We start from the raw sequence: 23,918 nt of genomic DNA on the forward strand, positions 1-23,918 counted from the left end.
GTTACCAGTGCTCAGGTTAGCATGTGGGTCTTTGTCCTGCCCTCACCCACGTTTTCATCCCCTCCCTCATTTAAGCTGGGACATGAGATTCATGCTCCACAGATAGAGGGATGCTCAGTCCCTGGTTGGATCACTGCTTCCTCACTTTGCCCCTTGGTCCTGTTCCTGGGTCCCCGCTCTATCTCCACACTCAGGTGGGATTGATTTTAGTCTTTTCAAACAGTCCTAGTGCTTATCCTGCTCTCTGTGGTAAGGGGAGAAGGGCAGTTTAGTTCACCTTTGTCCCCTCTATATGGAACAAAACAAACCACCTGAGACAGTGGGAAAAAAACTCCTTCCATTGGCACATGGGCCAAAGTCAGAAGGTAGATCAAAAAATACTATGTATAGAGAAAGACACAAGATCCTTCACTGATCCGTATATATCTTACCAATGTTTTCACTGTCATTCCATGAGGTGGTTCTGCCTCATTATCTCTTATTTTTACTTCACATCTCTCTGCTTTGCCCACAGTTCTCTGCGTGTGTGTATACTGTATTTTAGTTTGCCTTACAAAATCCCTTAATAAATACACATATCAAAGAAAATTGGCAAGTGCACAGGTACCATTTTAAATCACTTGTATGATTATAATATTCCCACTAAGAACATTTTAGCTATATGGCTGAAATTAATGTGAAAAGAAAAAGGCTGCCAGGTGCAGCCTGGAAACTGTACCCCAAAAAGGCAGAGTTGGGATGGATGTGAGAATGCAGATATGATTAGTTGCAGCTGGGATGATCTGTAGGGCAAGAGTACAAGAAAGCCTTCTCAAGAACCTATCAAATGAAGGAAGCTTCGAGGCAATGTACTATCAATACTGGAGAATATTCAGCAAATCTGCAGTTAAGAGCTGGACAGGGCTGAGCATACAGCTTGCAACACTCGTCACTCAACATGGGGACACCTCATGCATTGGGATGGATTCAGCCCCTCTGGCAGCTGACAAGAATCGCGGACAGTGGCAAGGTCACAGCCACCTTTGGTACAGGAGCTATGAGGCAATATGTCACAGCAAATTCAGGGGAATATTCAGTACATTCAGGTGTCTTGTGAGTAAGGTGAGCAGATGAGTGCTGAGGACTTTCTGTAAGTGTTAAGTACCCCGAAGTCACAGGAGGTGTATGACACGTTATAATGTCAGGGCTTTTCAAGAAGGCAGTGTACTGGAGAGTCCTGTCAACTGGCAGCAGCAGCACACCTTCTGGGGAAGCAGGGGCATGGGAGCTTCAGGGAACAGAAGTGATATCTTAGCTGTTTGTCAGAATACCAGGCTTCTACTTTCAGGTGGATTTGAGCATTAGCTACCTGTTTTGGGTTTCTTTTTTTTTTTTTTTTTTTTTTTTTTTGTCTGAGCCTTTTCAAGAAACAGACATTTTCCATATGACTCAAAAATCATTTTGCTTATATTGAACATGCCTGAAATGCACCTGGACTGTTACCTTGTTGAATTAGAGGTGACAAAAGAAAAATTAGGGGGAAGGGAAAGATTTTATTGTAAAGTATACTTTGCTTAATTTTTTAGAGGCAATGTCAACTCTTTTTAGGTTTTAGGTAGTAAAGTAAAATTAAATGTTTCCATTGCCTTTGAAGAGTTTCAGCTTATGTTCTCAAACCTTGGCTATACTTCATAGAAGTTTGCTGCTTTCATTTTAAACAAACTATTAGATTAGAAAAATCTTACAGCATGGAGTGTCTGAAATGTTTAATTGGAAAAAGTGATGTTGTGTGCCCTCTTTAAAGTGAACTTCTTCCTTAAGATGTACAACATCTATACACCCCCTTTCCACTGGAATAATATCAACAGCAGAAAAAAAATTAATAAAAAAAGAATAAAAGCATTGCAAACTTCAGTGCTCAGTTAGCCATCTTTTTTTTTTTTTTTTTTTTTTTTTTTTTTTTCTTTACTTCATTTGGCTCCTGTTTCCTCCTAAATACATATTCAGAAAAAGAAAATTTCTATACACGTTTAGAAAACCCATCACTAGCAGATCGACTTTAAGAGAAAGTTGGACTTTCACCTTAGAATCTGTAAATTACATGATCAAATGTCATTTTTAAGTTCCTCTGATAAGTATCTTCTGTTCTCATTTGGTTGCAAATCTTGCATTATACTTTTGATGTTTATAAACAAATATAAATGATCAGAAAAAAATTGAATTGGTGACATCTCACTGATAAAGCTCCTTCCAGAAAACTCTAAGGATGAAGAGAACGTGACTAGTTTTGCTGGCAGTACTTGGGTCTACTCAGTGCTTATACTATTCCACATTGACCAACAGAAGGCAAGTGAAAGATGTTATACAATTAAGTAGAGAAATGGAGGGAGATATTTATCTGGTTGTAAGATACAGTGCTCTAGCATGCATCTACTTAGTGTACATCTGAACTGTAGACTGTAGTGCTGTAGCATATTTCCTAGCATAGGTAAGCACGTTTACTAGGTTCTGCTGGCATTCGGGAATTGAAAGCTGTGGTGCTCACATATGGCAACTTTTGCAAGACAACACCATGAGATTAAATAAAAGTTGACAAAGAGCATGGGGCAATGCCCCTTTCACCTCAGTCTTTACTGATAAGACGCCCCTGAGACCTGTGGGAAAGTCCAGGTCAAGGAAAACTCAGTGGAGAAGAATCAGGCTACAGAGCATTTAGGCAAACTGGATATGTTGAGTCCATGGGACCACACAGGAAGCACCCGTAAGTGCTGAGGGAGCTGGCTGATGGCATTGTGAGACCATTCTTAATTATTTTTGAAAGGTCATGGCGACTGGAGGAGGTTTCTCATCATGTGGAAAAAAAAAAAAAAGTCACTCCTATCTTCAAGAAGGACAAGGAGGAGGATCCAGGAACTACAGACTGGCCAGTCCTACCTTGAAGCCTGGAGCAAATCATCCCTTAAACCACGTTCAGATCTGAAGGTCAGGAACATGACTGGGGACAGTCAGCATGGAGTTATGAAAGGGCAATAATTCCTGACCACGCTGATAGACTTCTACAATGATTTAGCTGTCTTCATGGATGTTATTCATCTCAGCTTTAGCAAGGCTTTTAGCACTGTCTCTCACAACATCCTTATACATAAACTATTAGAACGGACTAGCTAAATGGACACTGAGGTACATGGAAAACTGGATGAATTGCTGTGCTCAAAGGGTTGTGATCGGCAGCACAAAGTTCAGCTGGAGGCCAGTCACTGCTGGTGTACTGCAGGGGTCCATACTGGCCAATACTGTTTAACGTCTTCACAAATTCCCTGGATAATGGGACAGAGTGCACCCTCAACAAGTTTGCAGGAGATACAAGACTGGGAGGAATGGTTGATGCTCCAGAGGGTTGTGGTCCCATTCAGAGAGACTGGGATAGGCTTCAGAAATGGCCCAACAAGAGCCTCACCATGTTCAGCAAGCGGAAATGCAGTCCTGCACCTGGGGAGGAACAATCTGAGAGATGACCAGCTTTGCATAAAAGGCCGTGGGGTTCCTGGTGTACACCAAGTTTAACATGAACCGGCAATATGCCTTTGCAGCAAGAAGGCAAACTCCTGGCCTGCATTAGGCAGAGCATTGCCAGCAGGTTGAGGGAATGGAACCTTCTTCTCTGCTTAGCACAGATATGTGCCCTGGTGACAGACATCTGGAGTGCTGGGTCCAGCTCTGGGCTTCACAGTACAAGAGAGACATGGACTTACTTGTATGGGCCCAGCAAAGGGTCATGAAGGTGATTAAAGGACTGGAGGATCTATCATAGAAGAAAAGGCTGAGATTGCTGAGGCTGCTCAGGCTGGAGAAGAGAAGGTTTGGGGGATTTTATCCATGTGCATAAATAATCGATGGGGGATAAGTAAAGAAGATGGGGCCAGATTCTTCTCAGTGGTGCCCAAAAGACAAGATGTAATGGGCACAAACTGAAACACAAGACACTCAACCTTAAACACAAGAAAAAGCCTTTTACTGTGAGAGTGACTGAGCAATGACACAGGTTGTCCAGAGAAGCTGTGGAGTCTCCATGAAGCTGTGAAGGTCCTGAGAAACCTGTTCTAGCTGACCCTACTCTAGGAATAGATGGACTAGTGGGACTGGGTGATCTCCACACGTTCCTTCCAATTCAGTGATTCTGTTTGTTTAGATGCAGAGAAATAGGTTGGTCAGGCTGCCCAGCTAGTAGAAATATCATCAAGTAAAAAGGAAAAAAATGATACCATGGAGGGAGAATAGCAAACTGTTTGGCTTGTTTTACTTTGATGTTGAAAGTGTAAACACATTTAAAAGATAAAAAGGAAGTGTTTTTTTTAAAAACAATTTTTACAAAAACTGAATTAACTTAAAATTCCACTTAACTGAAATTTAACAGCCTCAAAACATGTTACTGTTGTGATTTTTTTGTTCCCAAAAGCAACACGTTTGTTTCGTCGAAGGTGGGTGGTCTAGCACTCAGGAAGCAGATACTGTACTGGGTTTCACTGGGCACCTTACTTTATCTTTCAATTTTTCAAAAAAAGAAAGTAATAACATTTCCATCTTTTGTAAAACAATTTCAGATCTAAATATGAAGCCCAATATAGGTATTTACATTCTGTGTACTGACACTTTTTTTTAAAATAAGGAAAATTATGTGATTAAAAACAATAGCAAGAGAGAAGAAAGTACTTGATATTCAATTCTTGTATCAGCTTTCTTGTCACTGAAATTCAGGCATTTGGCATTAATCTTTTTTTTGATTCAGTTGAGAACCTCTGTTCATTTCATCTCACATAAAAAAAATAGGAGGCTAATAGACAACTAACTAAATATTAAGTCCCCATTCATTGTGCTACATGTCAGTGACTGTTGAGAAGCATGAGAGGAGGTGGAAGGGAAGAGATTACAAATAGCTGTTTAACAAAAGCTGTGTCAAACCAGAACAGATATTGCTAAAATATTTGTTTATGGCAAGGCAGACATCTCCAGATCAGGTGCATGAAGAGATGCTTGTCTAAGTCCTTTGTCACTGTACTGGAGTCAATGTGAAAAGTGGCACTTGCTGGAAATTTCAGTGGCAAACCTTTGCATACAGAGTGGAATAGGTGAGGTGAGATAATATTTTAATTTTAAATCTGAGAAGGAAGGGAGAGAGGAGTGGTTGCAATCCTAAAGTGTATTATGTGCTGGTACTGTGGATAAAGAAGCAGATTTTCTCATAAATCCTTAAATGGGAGGATGTAGCTCTGGGTATTTATATAAAAACTTCCACTGAAAGTAGGTTATTTAAATTAGTATTGATAATGTTTTTATTTATATTTACATGATCTGTTCGGGAAAACTCACTTCCTACTTGTTTTCAGCCACATCTGTACCAGATTGTATGGAGGCTGAGGGATCTGTACTTTTGTTTCAATGTATATTGCAACATTTTTATTGCATTCCACAGGTCCTCCAGTAAACGTTACTTGCAATATTTTTATCAACAGTTTTGGATCAGTCACAGAAACCACAATGGTAAGTGCTATGATGTCATTGGCAAGAGAACAACAATACTTAATATATGTCATGAACACAACCTGTCAATTTTTCTATTTATTGTTCAACTTGCAGGTCCTCCTGTAAATGTTACCTGCAACATATTTATCAACAGCTTTGGTTCAATAGCAGAAACTACAATGGTGAGTGGGACTGGTCATTGAAGCCATCTTGTGAAGGAGTGGGATGTGATATAGGATAAAGATGCTCAGGGCATGGGGGCATCTACTAAGTTACTAAGCTACTAAAAACCTGCTAGCTGAATTAAAATAAAATAAATAGAAAATAACTATATAAAGAGATATATAAGTTATTAAACTCAATTACCAAGTCTAAATGTACATATGCAGTGAGTGCACCATAGTCTGTAGTAACTGTGAGGGCAGCAAATATAGGTATGTGCAAACCATCTTTCTCAGGTTTTATTAGCACTGAAGAGGCAGAGGAATGGCTGGAGCTCAGCTGTGGGGCTCCCTGCCAAGTACTCCATATTTTGAGTGGGTCTTACACCACATACTGAATTATCTGCTGCTGCAGACTGTGTTGACATAGCTACCAGAATAGTCTTGTTTAACTTAGCTAAATCTCTGTGAATTGCAGCCACATCAGTAACTGAAGTGAATGCATAACATGAGTTAAATGACTAAAATATAAAGCTATAGGGAGATCTGGATATTCTGAGGGTTAAATTAGTACTAGGAAATTATGGGATCCCAGCTGACTGAAATGTGTATTTTGACTGAATTCAAAGAACACTATCAGTCAAAAAAAAGGCCAAAATGAAAATGTCAGAGTTTTAACTTTGATATACATAATAAATAGTTTAATTTTCCATTTCAAAATGTTATTTTTCTCTTGAAAACTGCCAAAATTTAGGATTAACAAAGTCAAACAAAAAAAAAATAGACAGGAAAATTTTAGTTCAACTTTTTTTTTTATTCTAGAGGTGAATTTTTTTCAATATTTGCTAAGAAAAGTGAAACATATTTTTTTCTTAGACCATTTAAAAAGATGCCAAGGTTTTAAATCTTCTTTTTCAAACAAAGAACAAAAAATACCAGTTATTTATTCAAGCATGGGTACACCTGGCTACTGGGGTCAGTCCAGAGAGAGATTTTTGATGGCTTTCTTATTTTAACGTGATAAACCCATAATAATTGTCAAATGGTCGTATACATAAGTGGATTAAACCCATTCTAAAGAAGGTCTAGTGACACAACCCAGCTTGACTTTGAACTCTTCAAGTCACTGCTGCCACAAAATAAACTAAAAACGGATGCTCTTACCTTCATTTAAATTTTGCAAGAGTTATTCTCATTGCCTCAGAACACTATGGACAGCTATGGACACTTTCGAAGCAATTGCAATGCAGTTTCACAACTCTGTTTTCTGGGGATTCTTACACAGTGTCCAGGTCTTTCTGTATTTGCTGAAGCCAGATGCAATAAAGGTGGTTAGCATTCTGTAGGACTGAGTTCTTGGTAACTAAAAATGAACTTGCTACTCAGAAAAGGACTTAAGGTCCAAAGAAACTATTTTTTTTATAAAATGGGAGAGATACTGCCCTGTGATCCTTGCATTATGAAGGAAGAGCAGACATATAACACAACTTAAATATTTTATTTAATATTCCAATGCTTCATTTAAATTCAATTGTAGTTCATGTCATCATCTTAGTAAGTGGTGCCTAAGGAATGTGGGAACACAAATCTTCTGCTCCTAAACATTTCTATTTTGAAAATCACCTGTTATTTAAAGTTTTCTAGAGATAAAGGGCAAGTTATTGCTGGGGCAGGTTGCTTTCTTAAATAGGATGAGAAAGAGTTCTCTATAAACGACAAGCTATAACATACAGAGCTATAAAATAAACAGATAAGCTAATGCTTTGGACTATGTATCTGTAATATTTTAAAAACCTAAAAAGAAAAAACATGAAAGAAAACTAAAATCAAGTTAAAAATGACAGGAAAAACAAAATGTAACAAAATTGTCAACAGACTTAATTTTCTGTTTTTTGTAAAACTTGTTTTCCTATATTCAAAGGATTCTGAGAAGATAGCTAGGAAAGTAGCCTTTTTAACCCAGACATGTCTGTTGATCCTAGCATATAGAGGCATCAACATAGCGTTAGGTAGCAAAAATCCTGCACGTCACTGGCTTTACAAGATGGCATTCAATGAAAATATTTGCACGACCTAATGCTGATTGCATTAATTAGACTCCTTCATTGCTTTGATTAAATCCCCTCATTGCATTTTACCTTCTATCAAATATGTTAATGTTCATCCTTTCCAATGTTCATTAACACATTCTGCTGAAAACAGCCAAACATTTGAGTAGATGAAAACAAAGACTATTGGCTTTCTTATTTTGCTTTGTTCATAATATCTGCTGAAAGTGTGGAAAGATTTCTCTAAGATGCTGTTCAATGGTTTGATATTGATTTTCTTAATGCTGACACTTTTTAAATGACTAGTGTGGCTAGTTTTAGGATGCTCTGAAACTGCTCTGAGAGGCAGACATCAATTATTGTTCCATCTACTTTGCCTTTCTGAAATAGAAGTAACCATGTGGTAAAAATGTGGGCATCCCTTGTGATAAATAATGAGTTTTGTTTGACTCTTAGGATTCATTTTTCCCTGTAAAATGCTCTTGATGGTTTTGACATAAAACTAAAAGATTCATTTAAAACCTGGATTGTAAATTCAATAGAGACATTCCTGTCTCAAAGGACAGGAATGCTTAGTGAAACCATGTATATGTACTGAAGGGACGTTGCCAGAATATAACTTGAACCATCTACAGCAGCTCATTGGAAACTTGGAAGATGAAAACTTGTTTAGAGAAGCTTTCAGTAGGAGAAATGAACATGGCAGACAGGATTACAGCCCCAGACCTAGTAAATTCAGTAAGCCAGGTTCTCAATAACACTAGCAGGAACAGCTTCTGTTTTCCGGTTAGGACAGACACCAGGATGAAATACATCGCTGTGTGAAAGGCCAGTACAACTCTTACGTCCAGTATACTCCTCTGAAAGCTAGAACAGAGAAAGCTTTATTCAGAAATAAAACAGGATTTTGTGCTGGGTCTCTCCAAACAGATGAATTCCATAGGGTCTCCACAAGTTTTGTTCCCAAATATCTAGGGAAACAAAATGCATATGTATTTTCTTTCTGCACTATAATGCATGTATGGGACAGTATCACAACTGATTTTTTTTTCTCCAAAACAAATTGTTTTATTCCATATTAGAATGATATATATTATACCAAAACAGAAACGGTAAAAATAAAAGGCCAGAGTCAAGATAGAATTGTTGGAAATTTTCTTAACTAATTCACTTGTCTTTCATTTAAGTCCTAACTTGAAAAAGAGAGAGAAAAAGACATCCCTGACTAACTTCACTGAATAAAGCAGTTATGCCAGTAAGCTCTGTATCTATTTTTGGAAGCATTCACACATGCAGTATTCAGCAGAAAACTCACTGTACAGCATGACTGCAGTTGAGTATCACAGATGAGTAATCTACATCAGGCTGGGCAGAGTCCCAAAGAATTCAGATGTTCAGTGTTGCTAATAATCAGGATTTTTTAGCTATCAGCTGTAGGAGAAGCTAAGAGCAGTTTGTACATTGACGAGCTAATTGTTAATTACAGAAATGACTAACTGTGAGGACATTATTATTGTTGTTATGCCCTATAATCAATGACTGACACTATGCAGCAGGTTCTCTGTTGGGGTAAATTCATCAAACTCCAGTTGTGTTTTGAGTACTAATGTTAGCAGAAAAATTTGCCATTTCTTTTAAAATTTTAGGAGCAATAAAGCTTGGCTGTGGCTGGCTGTATGATGCTATCTTCACACTAGAAAAAACATAGTTGCAAATGATACCGCTTAATTGACATGTGTAGTTTTAACCGCATAAGAGATTCCTACATTGCAGATGCCTTGTATGCTTAGGTACATAGGTAACCAAGTGCTTTTCTGTCACGTGTCCTTGAAATAGGTCATTAAACAACTACTTTTCAGTTAACATTAATATTTAGGATCTAGAGAGTATGAAAGTAGTCTATTTGGCAACCCCCGCCTATGCCTGGAAGGCCAGCTAAGTCTGACACTTGCCTTAGACATTTGACGGAGGAAGACGGAAGAAAGGCTAATATCTAAGACAAGCCTAGGTTCAAAGACACAAAGTAGCCCTGAAGAGGGAGCAGGGCTCCCCCATGCCCCCCTGCCCCAGCAGTGCCTGAGACCAAAGGGACCCAGAGCTTTGCTGGAGCTCTGGGCAATGAATCTGGTGGCCATGGATTTGCTGAAAGACTGTTTCCTATAACACAAACTAAGTATATTAATGGATCGAGTCCCTGAATCTTCAGATAAATCTACTGAAAATAGATGAATGTTCCTTTAGTACGTTAGCACTACTCTGATAGTTTGGCTCAAAAACAGAGGAAAACTCTTTACCTGATGTGCCTTGAGCTATCGCTGGCATCGGTGTTGCAACTGAGACTGAATCTTCGGGTCTACACTCCTCGTTCAGAGCAGTGTTGCTGTCAGAAAGAATTTATGGAGCAGGTGTACTTGTGGTTGTGTAGGAGTGCATTACTACAGTCCACCCACTTCTACCCTCAGGAATTCACAAAATACACACTGTAGTCTGCCTGAGCTCCATGTTGTGATACTGTTCTCAGGAGATTTTTTCTTCAGAAGATAGTTACAATGTTAGCACAGGAAAAATAATTTCAAAATTCTGCACATGATTAGGTCTGACTGTGTAAACACACATCCCTCTCAACTGGCTATACTGCAAGCATAGGAAAAAAAAGTAATGATGGTTTTGTGATGTACATATTATATTTCCATTTTTATTTCTTATTAATGTATCTATGCACATATATATGCAAAGCCTATCAGACATAAACAAAGTTTTCAGTGCTGTTTTGCTTCTAACAACAAAGCTTGCAGAGAAAAAGCATTTCTAAGTGTATCACTGTGATGGCTCTGATATATTTATGAAGGTACATATTGAAAAAAAATAGTGTCATCCTATTGGCATTATTTATGCTTTTGGTATAATATATATCATCTTATGCAAGATCTTCTATGAATAAGGATTTTTTTCAGACTGTTTTTTGTTATCTAAATCACTGACTAATGAAGTTGATGAAAGTACATTTATTTTTAGATATTTCTAAAAAATTTACTGATTTGACTTATTTATGATTTCTGTGTCATGGGGGGAAAAAAAATCCCTCTGCTTTCCATAGACTTCATTGTATATCTTATTTCAAAGAAAAATTAAAGGCAGTTGGACAACTAGTTGTAGCAATTTTATTTTGTCAGCATTTGCTGATGAGAGCCCCTGCCTTCTTTTCTGCAGAATGAAAATCAAGTGCTTTCCTGGATTTATAACTAAAACTGTCCCATATAAACTTATAAGACACTCTTAGTTTCTAAGACCAAGAAACAAGGGAAAGTATGCTTAGGGTTAATGTATCCTCACAAGATATGATGACATTTTATAAACTGAGAACTGCAAGTAGCTATTTGATCTTCAATGGTATGAAAGAACAGCACCATAAAAAGTATAGTGGCTTGTGAAAAACGGATACAGGCTTTTGCACGTATCTATAATAAATGTGTTATGCTTGAGACCTCTCTCAGGTCTGTCTTGCTCTGATTAGTAGACATTCCTGTTTTGACTTGCATCTACCCAACAGCAAAATGACAATGGTAAAGAAAGCAGGAAAAAGCATCATCCTAGTGAGATTGTAAAGCATCATCCCATTGGGTTCAAAAACGGCATTAGTTTGGATGTCAGAAATATTCTGTCAGGGCAGCAGCACACCTTACCACCAACCTACTGAACAAAGGGTGGGAAATGCTGAAGGTTGGAGGGGCTCATTCACAGAGTCTGCCTACTGGGCAAGCTGCTTTCTGCACCTCTAATCAGTATGAGGATATTTATTTACATTTCAAGGATGATAAATTCTTCAGATTATGCAGTTCAGTGGCCTAACTAAACACAGGTTAGCTCATACATTTTCTAAATCAAAAGCACAGTGATGCCATTTTAATCTACTGTGGCTACCGTAACGCAAATCCTAAATGTGATGGGTTTGTACAGTTGGCAGAATTATTTGATAACATGTTCCTTCAGTTAATATAATTTATATAAATATTATTAAATATATTCCTTTTAGAGGAAGAGTAGATGTATTTCTAAGAGACTGTTCATACCAAGTTAAATGTAGTAATTTCAGGTAAATACGCTTATAATAGCAGGGAAAGCTGGGGGAGACAAAGCTCTTATTTGCTGACTTTGGAAATTCAGGATAAAGAGAATAAGCGTTAGCATCTTTCCTTTCCCTCTGGAGAGTTTAGACCCTGAAAGCTCTTTTCATACTCCCCTTTAATAGTCAGTTCTTGACACAGCATTAATGTAGGTTCTAAATGAACCTCTAAGTAATTGCTGCCTTTCCCAGTTGTGGCTAGCAGACCACTGAGCAGAAGAATGCAATTAGAACAATTTTGGTGGAATGTAGTGAGGGAGGAGTAAATGAAGGAACATACATATGGTAGATAGAAAAAGGATGCAAACAGTAAATAAGAAGTGCTGATTCAATTTCTTCTATACAAAGCTGGCTTCACTGGAATTAGCAGCTACTCATGAGTACACTAGAAATAATTGATTTACATATTGGAAGCAATTATTTAAATTAGTGGTTTTATAGAATCTTTGTTGAAATTGCGTATATCTATCTGCAATGCTTTTTAACTAAGTACCTCTGAGTTAATACATAGCATTTGAGAGAGGGTTATATTTAGTATTGGAGGTTGCAGTTAATATTTTTTCATCACTGAAGTAATTTTGATTTGGAAAATCTAACAGTTGTGTTTGTGTGGTTCAATACAACATTTAGACTGCTTTATTTTCAAATGACAACTCTTGATGTTCAAAGGATTAAAAAAATGTTTGCTGTAATTCTGGTACTGTAGTAAGTCTAAGAACATGAAGAAAGCTAAAGTGGGCTTCTAGTTTTGGTAAGTGGCTTAGTAACCTTTTCACATGGCATTTCTGTAGGACTACAGAGTGAACATTTTTTTGAGACAGCAGTGGAATGACTCACGTCTGGCTTACAGTGAATATCCTGATGATTCTTTGGATTTGGATCCCTCTATGTTGGACTCTATTTGGAAGCCGGATTTATTCTTTGCTAATGAGAAGGGAGCAAACTTTCATGACGTCACGACAGACAACAAGTTATTGAGGATTTCTAAAACTGGAAAAGTGTTGTACAGTATCAGGTAAACCAGCTAACTTTATTTTTTGCTCTTCATCCTCTTCCTTCCACTTGTTCCCCATTTTTCTGGATATAACTATGCTTACAAAACATAATATACATATTTAATATTTTGTTGTCCCATATGTACAACTGAAATGAGACTTAGAGCAGAATAGAAGGAAAATTTGCCTATGTTCCTTTGCTAAGCTTTTACTTTTCACAAAATAGTCTATAAGTAGCACAGCAGTAGGTCTTAGTCTTGTTGGAAGCTTGGAGCTGTCTAAAACTTTAATGGTACGCCTCAATAATTCCCATTAGTGTTAGCTCAAGTCACTCCTCTTTACAAAGAGAGGAAATCAACTCCTCAGTAGTTTGTGGGTTGCAATTTAAAAGTAAAGGGGAAGAGTATTTTAAAAGACTGCTCAACACCTTAAGTAAAAACATGCTTGAAATGCAATAAACCCAAGTCACTGGGTAATCAGATGTGTCTATTTACATTTTAAAATAATTGGAATTACACAAAGCATTTTCTGATACTAAGTGCACTGAAGTGTGTGTCGTGTGACTGGGTTTGGGCTGAATTAATAAACACTGACAAAACATGATTTGATACAACCTGATGAAATGGGACATTGCAGAGAATCAGAATTGCATCGCACAGTCATAAACAGCAGCGAATAATCTGCAGTATTTATTTGACATTCAGGTTACTGTGCACTGTTAATTGTTTAATATAGGTAGTCAAAGATGCAAAAAAACTGTATTATTGCTCTTATAATTGTTTAGAAAAAAGTAATTACTGTGTTTTATTTGTTCCTGGGAATGCTGGGAAGCATTTTGCCTTTCTTGCATTGTGGAAAGAAAACATGATAGCATTTGTTGAACAGTTTAGTGAGTTTACTCATCCGTAAGGCAGATTAGTTTAGAAGACAGTTGTTTCTAGTTTCTGACCTGCATTTTCATTAAAAAATTATTATTGATCCAGGTTCAGGACAGCTGTGTTCTTTAGGATTTTAAATAAATAAATAATAACGTGGTACTTCCTCCATTTACTTAATTCTTGTGGAAATTCCTTTATAAGACCCCAGTAATATTTGGATGGATTAAACAGGGTGGAAAGTAAGTGTTCATTGAGCAAGGTTTCAAATTGGCATACCTAAACAGTTTGAGAAAAATAATAGGATACAAGGATGAAACTAGCACTAGCAGAGTGATAAATATGCTGTCACTTACAAATATTTCTTGTTTCACCCTGGGAGATAAATGAATGCATCTGTTTGTTTGAATGACATCAGACACCATCTTATTGGAGGCAACAGTGCAGCTGGGTGCTGTTCAGAATGCAGATGGATAGTTTTCCTGACATTTGTCCATGTGGGAAAAGTAATATTTTGAGCTGTCATATCACATTTGTAAAATTCCCACACCTAAATCCAAATTAATGTGAAGCAGAGTAAGCAGAATTCCAATGGACTACTAAGCAAAATTCATCGTTTCTCATCTGTATTGCACAGCAGTAACAGAGGCTTACCTGGAGCCTCTAACATGGCATATAAGTTTTTATTACTTTACAGTGAGGAAAACTTTTCCGAGTACAGAAACTTGAAGTCAGAAGTAATTAGAAAAACTTATCTTTAGTCTCTAGATACTGGGCTAGATGCATCTGTGTGTTGCCAGTCGGTTTTAGTTGCACTATGTGGAAACAAACAAGAATATTTTAGTGATTGTTTCGGTACATCAAGAATGTTACAATACTGCCATTTTAATTACTGCACCAATAGCACTTTGCCTAACATCATGATATTTAGCATTTAGTGTGCTGTAAATGTTTAAGGCACTTTACATGTCTGAGAAGCAGCGGTGTAGGCTGTTTTGTCATATTTCCGAATTTAATAAAATCAAGGTCAAGTTAATCACACATAAAAACACTATCTGCATAAAATGAGTTTAGGACTGGTACCAGTAATTAATGGGTAAGAAGCAAGGTACATGTATTGTACGACAGTGCTATTCCTCTTCCCTATATCCTGCACTGACAATATGGAAATATGCTACACAGGAGACACAACGGCTTATGTTGTTAAATGCTCTCAGAGGCCAATCCTGCCCTTTCTGAGAGGGATTTGAAAGGTCACCTGGAAGTAGATCTCATGGTTCATATTTTACTAAAACAAGACACTTGGTGTAGGATATGGGTGCTCAGATAAGTCATGGAAGGGTCGTGGAGGGTCTGGCCTGTGCGTCACCTCCACTGCAGTGCTTGTCTCTGGGAGTTATCTCACTCTGTGGTAAGCATGAGGCTCTTCATCCTTCTCTCAGGGAGGGATGAGCCATCTTGCATTTACTGGTGGTGGTAGGCATGATGTAGATTTGCATCACACTTTACCTTATAATAATTAGTTATGATGCTCATGCTTGCAGACTCCTAGATCTATATTTAATTCTCTGGGAGTTGTTATAGAAAACAAAGCCAGAGCTGTTGATGGTTAATGTACCCGTCTATGAGTCATATAAGTTTAGGAGTCCAAACCTATTTTTAGATTTTTGCTGCATGCTCAAAAGAGTACCTTGGTATTTGTTTTGATCTCAGATAGAATCCTGTGTACACTATATAGAGTCCGAGGCTCTGTATCTGAATAATTGGTCAAACTTTCGGGTACTGCAAGGAGAACTAGAACCTTGTGGAGGGAACCCAGCACTACTCAATATTGCAGATAAGTGCTATTGCCACTAGAGATGTAACAACAGCTCCTATAGGCACATGTATTCTCAGAAGTCAGCAGTTACAGCAAACGACTACGCTTTAGTCAAGATCGATCTCAGTTGTACTCTTTGAGCTGCAAAAACAGTTAAATAGCTATAACTTTTATTTTAAAGCCCTCTGCAGAGAGCAGTCAACATGAGGGGTTTTTTACAGCAGAGTTAGATAAAATTAGCTTAAGATGTGTACATTTTGTATGCTGCAAAACCAATGAGAGTTAAAAGCAGAACCTACATGATGTCACCCCCCAGATGCCCATGACTCATCTGCTCCTGACCCTTGAATGATCTCTGCACGGACTGGATTTTGTTGGGGATTTTGCACTAAAAAAAACAGTGCTGTGCGATGATACTGAGAATCCTGTTCCTGGCAGTCACGTTCTGTATGACACCATTGTATACCTTGCTGCACTGATTTTATGCTCCAGGGGCAAGGATGGTATCTCCTCTGGCCCATTGCGGATACCTGGGACACCAGAAAAATGTTAAATAACCTCACAGGAAGCTTCATATTCTCTTCGAGTCACCCATTTGTGCTACCTGATTCCCGCAAACTCATTTCAAGCTGCCAGCTCCGAATATTAGCATCTGCCAAAAAGCTTATTTTAGCAAAGTGACAGAAAGTGGAATGGTTTTACTTAAGGTTTGGGGTTTTTTTTGCTGCATTAATTGCCTCCCTCTCCTTTTAATATTTTCAGTGCATCTCAGCCATATGAGTTTGATGCAGGAGGTAATATAACTCAACAGTAATATTGATCCATGGCATTGAACCTAGAATATATTGGTCAGGAAGGTAAAGGGGCTGTAACTTTTTTTTTTTTTTTTCTTACCTGTTGCTCCAGAAAGCACTCCCAGTTGCCTGATAAGGTTGAAGAGCTGTGCTCTGGAATGTAGTGCTAGTGCATTTAGCCAGAAAGAGTTAAAAAGCAAATTACTTCATATTTTTAAAATATGCAAAGATTTTGGAAGGTGTTGCATAGCTTGACAAGAGAGCCACTTGGAATTCTAGGGAGGAAATTTGTGCAAATTCACAAATTACATTTCTCCCATTTTTGTTATTCCTGTTCAAAGTGCAATGAAGTACCTAGGAAGAATTTCCTCAAGTCTTTCAAAATGTCTGTTTTTCTGTCTTTGTTTATATTCACAGTGCAAGAAATGTTACAGTTATGCAGACAATTAGCTCTTCATGGTTTCAACTCTTGAACTAGATTTAATTGTTAAATGTGATTACAGAGAAAGGAAGACTGTCTTCTAGAGAGCAGTGCAGTGCTGTTAGGGCACCATGAGACAATTCCAGCTATTGGATTGCTCTCTCTTTGTGCAGCTGTTCTGGAGGTGATTACTAGCCTCTCCACTCAGCATCGGGATGAGCTGGCACATCCAAAAGCCCTTGCCTGCTTATACAACCAAAGAGAAGTACCTGAGAAAACAGCACATTTATTTGGAATGCTGTCTCCCATGCCAGCTGCTTTACTGAGGAGTTTCCGAAATTGACTCTTCCTAGTGTGGACATAGTGCTGAGTGACAGAGCACTGAGTTGACTCCCCCCTGCACCCCCACTGCCCCACAGACCATATGACTTATGATTACCATGTGCCTCATGTAAATTATAAGAAGTAATCTGTAGCACTTCTATAATTCAGCTTTTCTGAGTGAAACTTTCTCATTACAATCTCCTCTGTACCTGTGCTCTTTGCTCTATGGGCAGGAAATAGAAAGCTGGTTAAGGAAACACATATATATCCCTGGTAGTCACTCTGTAATAGACTATCCATAGGGAAAAGAGTCCACTGTCCTTCAGATGCCAGATTTTTAGCATGGCTACTACAGAAAATGTTGCCTTATTACAGTAAAGTCAGACATGGGTTTTCTAAAACGATTTTCAGATACAAACCTTGTCAGCCATACGATAATGAAGCTCCATTTACACCTAATGACATCGTTGTGTGTAAATCATCCATGGCACGGCACAGTCTAACCTAACAGAGTGGTGGAAAATGTTGTGTTCTACAGCTCTGTGTGCATCCTTCACTTTAATTTGATGACTTCAATTTCATTTTACAGTCTGATGTTGGGATTTAAGAGGATTTGGACTTTACTAGCAGCATTGTCTTTCCATGTGACAGATTAGAAGAAGGGGGAGCAGAGAGATTGTTATCATGATTGACATGGCTGCTTACTATGTAGGAACCCCTCTCTGACCTCACACAATCATATTTATTACCTCAGATCCTACCAGGATAATACCGATACTGACAAAGTGAGGATTTTCCCTTGGAAGTTAATCTCAATCAACACAGGAGCATTTTCACAGAAAATTATTTAGCTGTCCTGTTAGGAAAAATGCACACTGTCCCATGCACGCTGCCCTGACTTTCCAAAAGCACAAAACTTCTCCATATACATTAAAGTAAGTTTTTCACATTAAAAATAAACAACAAAACATTGAAGGATGAACAATGCAGAAACACTAACTGAAATAGGGCATGTATCTGAAGAAGTTTTGAGGTTTTCAGCTATTATATATTATAGGCAGAAGCCTTATAGACATTATATAAATAGTGCTAAATTCACTAGATTTTATTAAACTGCACAGTGTCACTAAGACAAGGTGACTTCCCAAATTGTGGCTGCATGCTATGTGAATCCAGCAAATTTGACAAATTCATCTTCCCATGGGTATGATTGCAATAATAACAATGGTTTCAGAGGCTAAAAAATTGCAGCCTTTTGTGGGACAAGCAGCCATTCTCATTATGGCTGAACCCAATGTCCTTGGGTGTCACTTTTCACCAGTCCTTTTTCTTTCATTCTTGCCATTACTCCTGACTCTCCTTCCACCCTCACCGCCGTTCTTTTGGGGTCTTTTAATTAAATGGCTTGAGATTCTTCTCATCCTTTGGGATGGTTTACTAGCACTCTCTTAACTGTGTCCCCCCATCACCCACTCTCATCCTTCTCACTCCCTCACAGCTACAAATCCAGATGGAGGATCTAGCCCTGGGTTTCCAATACCCTTATTTTTCTGTTGTTTCTAAACTACTTGTTTTGCATAACAAATAATAAAAGCTACTCAATAAATAATAAAGCTGAATGCAAGTACTTTGTTATGCAACGAGCACAGCTACTGTCAAAACCCTGTTGAACATCCTGCTTAAGGAAAGAACAATTTACATTTTAACGACACAAAATTAGTTGCTTTTTTCACTTCATAAGGCATTTAAAGCAAAGTAGGGATACCGACATTATACCTGAACATTTACTGCCTCACTTCTTCCTCTCATGCTGTGCACGTCTCCAGCTGACACACAAGAGCACTGGAGGTGAGGTAAATACAAACACAACAGAAGTGCTACTTAGGCTGAAAGACAGTGCTGCTAGGAGAACAAATGGCTCTGAACTGGCCATAAGTAAGCTTAAAGTGGAAGTTACAAAGTTTCCAGCCGTCTACACCTTGAATTCTTAGAACAATATTCCAACTGAAAGCGAGAGGGGTTCAGGGGGGGAGGGGGGCCACGTGGAATGGAACTAGATAACATTAAATGAACCTTGATAATTTTTGGAAGTTATTAGGTGATGTAACTACGTGTGATAGCAGATGACCAGATTTTATGGCCCAAGATGTCACTTCTATAGCCCTATATTCCTGTGTCGCAAACAAAAAGGAAGACTTTGTTCGAAGTAAAAAAGTGGGAAATGCTCCTGGAGACCAATTTGTATACATGAAGCTACTCTTGGCTGGCAAGATCAAAAAGTATTGGCAGGTGGTTACTTCTATGCCAGTGGGATAGTTGCATAGCCAAGACACATGTCCGTGTATCTGATCTCCTTATGGGTAATGGCAATGCCTGTCCTTGATTGCTAGTGACCAGTCACTCCATTTACCCATTGAACTTGCACTGGAGCAGTTAAAGGCTAGGTGTAAAATGATGTAGGTGCTGGAGTCCTTTCTAAGTTGTACAAAAACCCATGTTTTCCTTGAACATGCCCCCAGGGATGAAGGTCTTTTGCCAATTGCATTGCAATGTATGGCTTAAAACAGAGGTGTCATTATGCCAGGAGGAAAGCAACACCGTACTAAATACACACTGCAGGAAAATTAAGATAGAAAGTGACAGAGGAGAAAGGAGAGATGAAATGTTGTTCTTCACAGAAGGAAACAGGTGGTTACAGAATTTAACTGTTACATGAAATCATACTTGAATTTAATTTCATAGATTTGCTTGAGCAATAATTGGAAAATCATTTGCTGGCAGCTCATGTGCTGGCATTGTGTATCTACAGACAATGATTGCATTACAATGAGAAGCGGGATGCCTGTAATGAGAAATCCACCACCCTGCTCCGTGCCAGCTCCTGTGTTGTTAGGCAGTACATGAAGCAAAGCAAAGCACTGGAGGGAGCGAGAACACGGTCATAAACAGCAGTACGTGAAACTCCAGCATACATTTTGCATTTTGCTGTAGCAGAGAAAGCTCCACTTCTCTTCCTCCAAGTTTGACTTCAACCCATTCCCGTCTGACAGAAATTAAGCTGTAGAACATGACAAATATTAGAGAGGAATTCCAAGACTCCTCAAAAATAAGGGAAAAAGCAGACAGTTTGACTGTTCCATTTAACACGACAAAGCATGTAGACTGTGAAAATTGCCAGAATTGACATTCAAAATGATGAGTCAGGTCCCTGAAAAAATAATGAGATGGACTACAAAATGGAAAGCCCTTTAAAAGAAGAATGTCACTGAATTTTTTTTTTTTTTTTTTTTTGGCCTTCTGATATATGGACAGTGTGTGTGCCCTTCTTTCAGGCACAGATCACCCAAGAGAGGGGGCTGGGAGGAATATAAGGAGATTTTAGACTCTACTCCCTGTTTCAGTGCCACTAGCCTGAATGGCATTTGCTCCTGTGTCGTGTGATGCTGTCATAGTTGCTGTGCAACTCCCTCTCCCCTGCCAGTTAATGGGGAACTTTGTGTGCTTGTGCTTAAGTAATACTTTAATATTATTTCAGCAGCTATAAGGATCAAGAATTTAATCTTCCAAACAAAAATGTACTGCTAAAAATATTTTTACCCTTATTGTCAGCTTGGAGCTTTAAGAAAAACAACAGAAATCTTGCATTTATGAGAACATCTTTAGAATTGTCAATACTGAAAAAGAAATTCCATTTTGTCTCACTAAACTCAACACTGTGGGCTTTGCACAGGTGTCAGACTTTTTATAAAAATGGCACATAGCCAATGTTAGCAGTGACCATGCATATACTACTTGTGTTCTGGTATTTGCAGTGTAAAGTCTCCTGTCCCAACAGCTGAGCTGCAGATGGTTGTAGCTTGAAAGAATGAAGGGATGAGAACAGAAACAAAATGTTATTTTTGATACCATGCCCACTCATAGTAAGGCATTTGTTGCTATTCATGCTTATGAGGAGACAAGAATGTATTTTGTTTGGGGTTTTTTTTGGTGGTTTTTTTTTTTTTTTGAGATGGAAATGGCTTGTACCCTTACCTCCAGGACTATTTAAATTTCCAGCAGTTCTTCTATACTTAATAAGACTGATCCTAGATATTTCTCATTAGAAAAAACTGTGTGAGGAGGCTGTTTATCGGTAGCCCACTCAAAAACCACCCCACTTGCAGGATAATTAATGAAAATTGTACTCCCCCTGTTGTCAGACACCTCGTATTGTGATCCACAGAGCCCTTCTCTTGTGGGATCAGTGTCCTCCAGGGCAAAAGTTATCGCTGATATCAAGGGAGGTTTTAGGTGAGTCTCAACACATCAGGTTAAGGCGTGATAGCTGCTTGTAAGAAAGTGGGTTAGAATAGAGTGTAATGGTTGCTGCAGATTAGGCAATATGTCAAATCCCAGTTAAAATTAGATATTCTCTTAAATTTATATTAAAAAATCTTTGATTACATAATGTGTAAACCTAATTCCCTAAGGTTTTTATAGGATACTGTCAGTTCTTCTGTTTTGTGCTGGAGACCATTCACAAGTGGTCTGTATGTGCAATATACTGAAGTGTTTTTGTAGCATTGTGAGATTATCAGAGCAGTGACATGATAGTAATGAGCGTCAGCATTCAAAACTCCTAAGAGAAAGAATGAGATTGGAGATAATCTTGAGAATAATCTGTTTACAAACATTTTACTCTATTGATTTTTGTGTGCGTGTGTGTGTGTGTGTGTGTGTGTTAAGGGACCTTACCCTCCTCCACTGATGGTGCTGCTTTGGGGATTAGGTGTCAGAGTGGACTGGCCTCAAGGCTTAGTATCTGGAAGAGAGGTCGGGGTGGGATTTGACAGGAACTGGGCAACAGGAAAGGAAGGGGGAAAGGGTATGAGCACAGACTAAAACACAGAGGAAGGAGACTGGGCCTCTGGGTCATACAGGTATCTCTGTGAGAGATGTAGGGTCGACGGGCAGATGTAGGAGGACGTGGGAAAAGTCTGTCCAGAGCCAGAGAATGGAAAGGACAAGGGCAGCAGTGGGTGAAGGATGAATAGGGAGCATGGTGTCTCAGCCCCACCACTCACTTCAGGACTTGATTGCACTGCACAGAAATACCTCTGAGCTCTCTTGACTGCACATGCATGTCACCCTTCCTTCTCTGCCAACTTTTCCTCAGAAGATGATGTCTAGCTACAGCTGCTACATTGAGGGCAGCAGTAGTGCCTGTGCTGAGTTCTGCTGCTTGCTCATCTGAGGGCACATCTGCTTCTGCCTGGAGAAAACACTGAGGTTGCAAACCAGCGTGTTCAGGTGTTAAAGATCACCAGCATGAGGGTTTCTGGTTGTCAGGCTGTCACGTTGTCAGGCTGTTTATTTTTTCCCGGTGTGATGCCTTATTCTGGCTTCTGTGACAAAGGAGGCCACAGCCTGCAGACGTGGGAAATACAGACCTCTGAATGATGCTGTAAGGAGGTTTCTGGGGTGACTAGAAATGAAAGTTGTTGATCTGGGTTGGGAAGAGAGACAGACTGACAGCTCAAGTCTGAGCAATTTCTCCAGACATTCTAGTGAAACCAGGGGATTAAAGAGGGTTTGAATGAAATGCTGGTTGAATAAATTCCAGCATTGCTTGTTGCACTTTGAAGGTATTTGAAGTATCAGCAGATGCTGCTCAGAGGGACTTACCTCATGTGTGAGGGAAACCTCAGGAAGAGGGTCCAAAGTTTGTGACAAGCAATGCTGCCCTGGAATATTTGTATTACAGCCCTGCCTCTGCCACAGCATTGCTCAGTAATATTATTGATTTATTTTTTATTATTTTTGTCACAGTGTCGGCTAATCGTTCTTTGTTTTTTGGCTCTGATTCTGCACTTCGTTCTGTTCATACTCTATTTGCATTTGTCCTGGGTTAAGGTCACCTGGCAAACTAAGCCCCACAGCAACCTCCTGCTAAAAAACCTTGCAGGCTGAGGCAAGGAAAGGGACGGATCACTCACTACTTATGGTCATGGGAAAGAAAGAGACTTGACTTGGGAAAACACACAAAAAAATTTAATTTTGTTAACAAAGAGCAAGATAAAGAGAAAGAGAACTACATCTTAAAAAGGCACCTCCCCTCCACCCCTCCCTTCTTCCTGGGCTCAAAGCCTTTGTTCCTGATTTTTCTACCCTCTCCCCTCTGGCAGCGCAGCGGGGCAGGGAATGGGGATTGCAGTCAGTCCATCGCGTGTTGTCTCTGCCGCTCCCTCCTCCTCAGAGAAGGTCTCCTCACACTCTTCCCCTGCTCTAGCGTGGGGTCCCTCTCATAGAGAGTCCTTCACAATCTTCTCCAACATGAGTCCTTTCCACAGGCCGCAGTTCTCTACTAAGTGCTCAGGCATGGGTGTCTTCCACATATTCAGGGCCTCCTTTGGGCACAGTTACTTCTTCCAAAGTGGGATCCTCCATGGACTGCATCTCAATAAGCTGCAGCCAATCTCTGCTCTCCATGGGCTGCTCGGGGACAACAGGTGTCACCGTGGTCTTCACCACGGGCTGCAGGGGAATCTCTGCTCTGGCACCTCTTCCTTCTCTTTTCTCTTTGCTGACCTCCATGTCTGTGTAGTTGTCTCTCTCACACCCCGATCCTCTCTCCAATACAGGTTCTTTCGCTGGCTCCTGAGGAATTCCTGGCTCTTGGGCAGGGGGTGCACTGGGTTGGCTGGGCCATGGCAGAGGCTGGGTGGGCAGACCAGCAGCTGGATGGATGGATTCTCCAGGCTGGACCCTGCCTGGGGCCTCACCCCTGCTGCATGCGCTGTGCCCCCTCTTCAGTATGTCATTTGCAGAGGCGCTGACCGGCTCAGCCCTGTCCAGGGGTGGGTCCAGCCTGGAGCTGGGG

At 39.4% G+C, this 23,918-nt stretch overlaps 1 protein-coding gene across 1 annotated transcript in view; it reads left to right on the top strand.

The window, feature by feature from the left end:
• LOC104472465 (glycine receptor subunit alpha-2) overlaps nt 1–23,918 on the top strand; it is a gene marked incomplete at its 3' end in the record, with an annotated part of 50,244 nt that overhangs the window by 17,341 nt on the left and 8,985 nt on the right. Inside the window, exons 3-4 of the mRNA XM_010088160.1 lie at nt 5,614–5,681; nt 12,623–12,846. Of these exons, the coding sequence (XP_010086462.1) occupies nt 5,614–5,681; nt 12,623–12,846 (292 nt within the window). The remainder of the gene's footprint in view (nt 1–5,613; nt 5,682–12,622; nt 12,847–23,918) is intronic.

This window comes from Pterocles gutturalis, unplaced genomic scaffold (assembly GCF_000699245.1).
Source record: "Pterocles gutturalis isolate BGI_N339 unplaced genomic scaffold, ASM69924v1 scaffold1022, whole genome shotgun sequence".
NCBI classification, from domain to species: Eukaryota; Metazoa; Chordata; class Aves; order Pterocliformes; family Pteroclidae; genus Pterocles; species Pterocles gutturalis.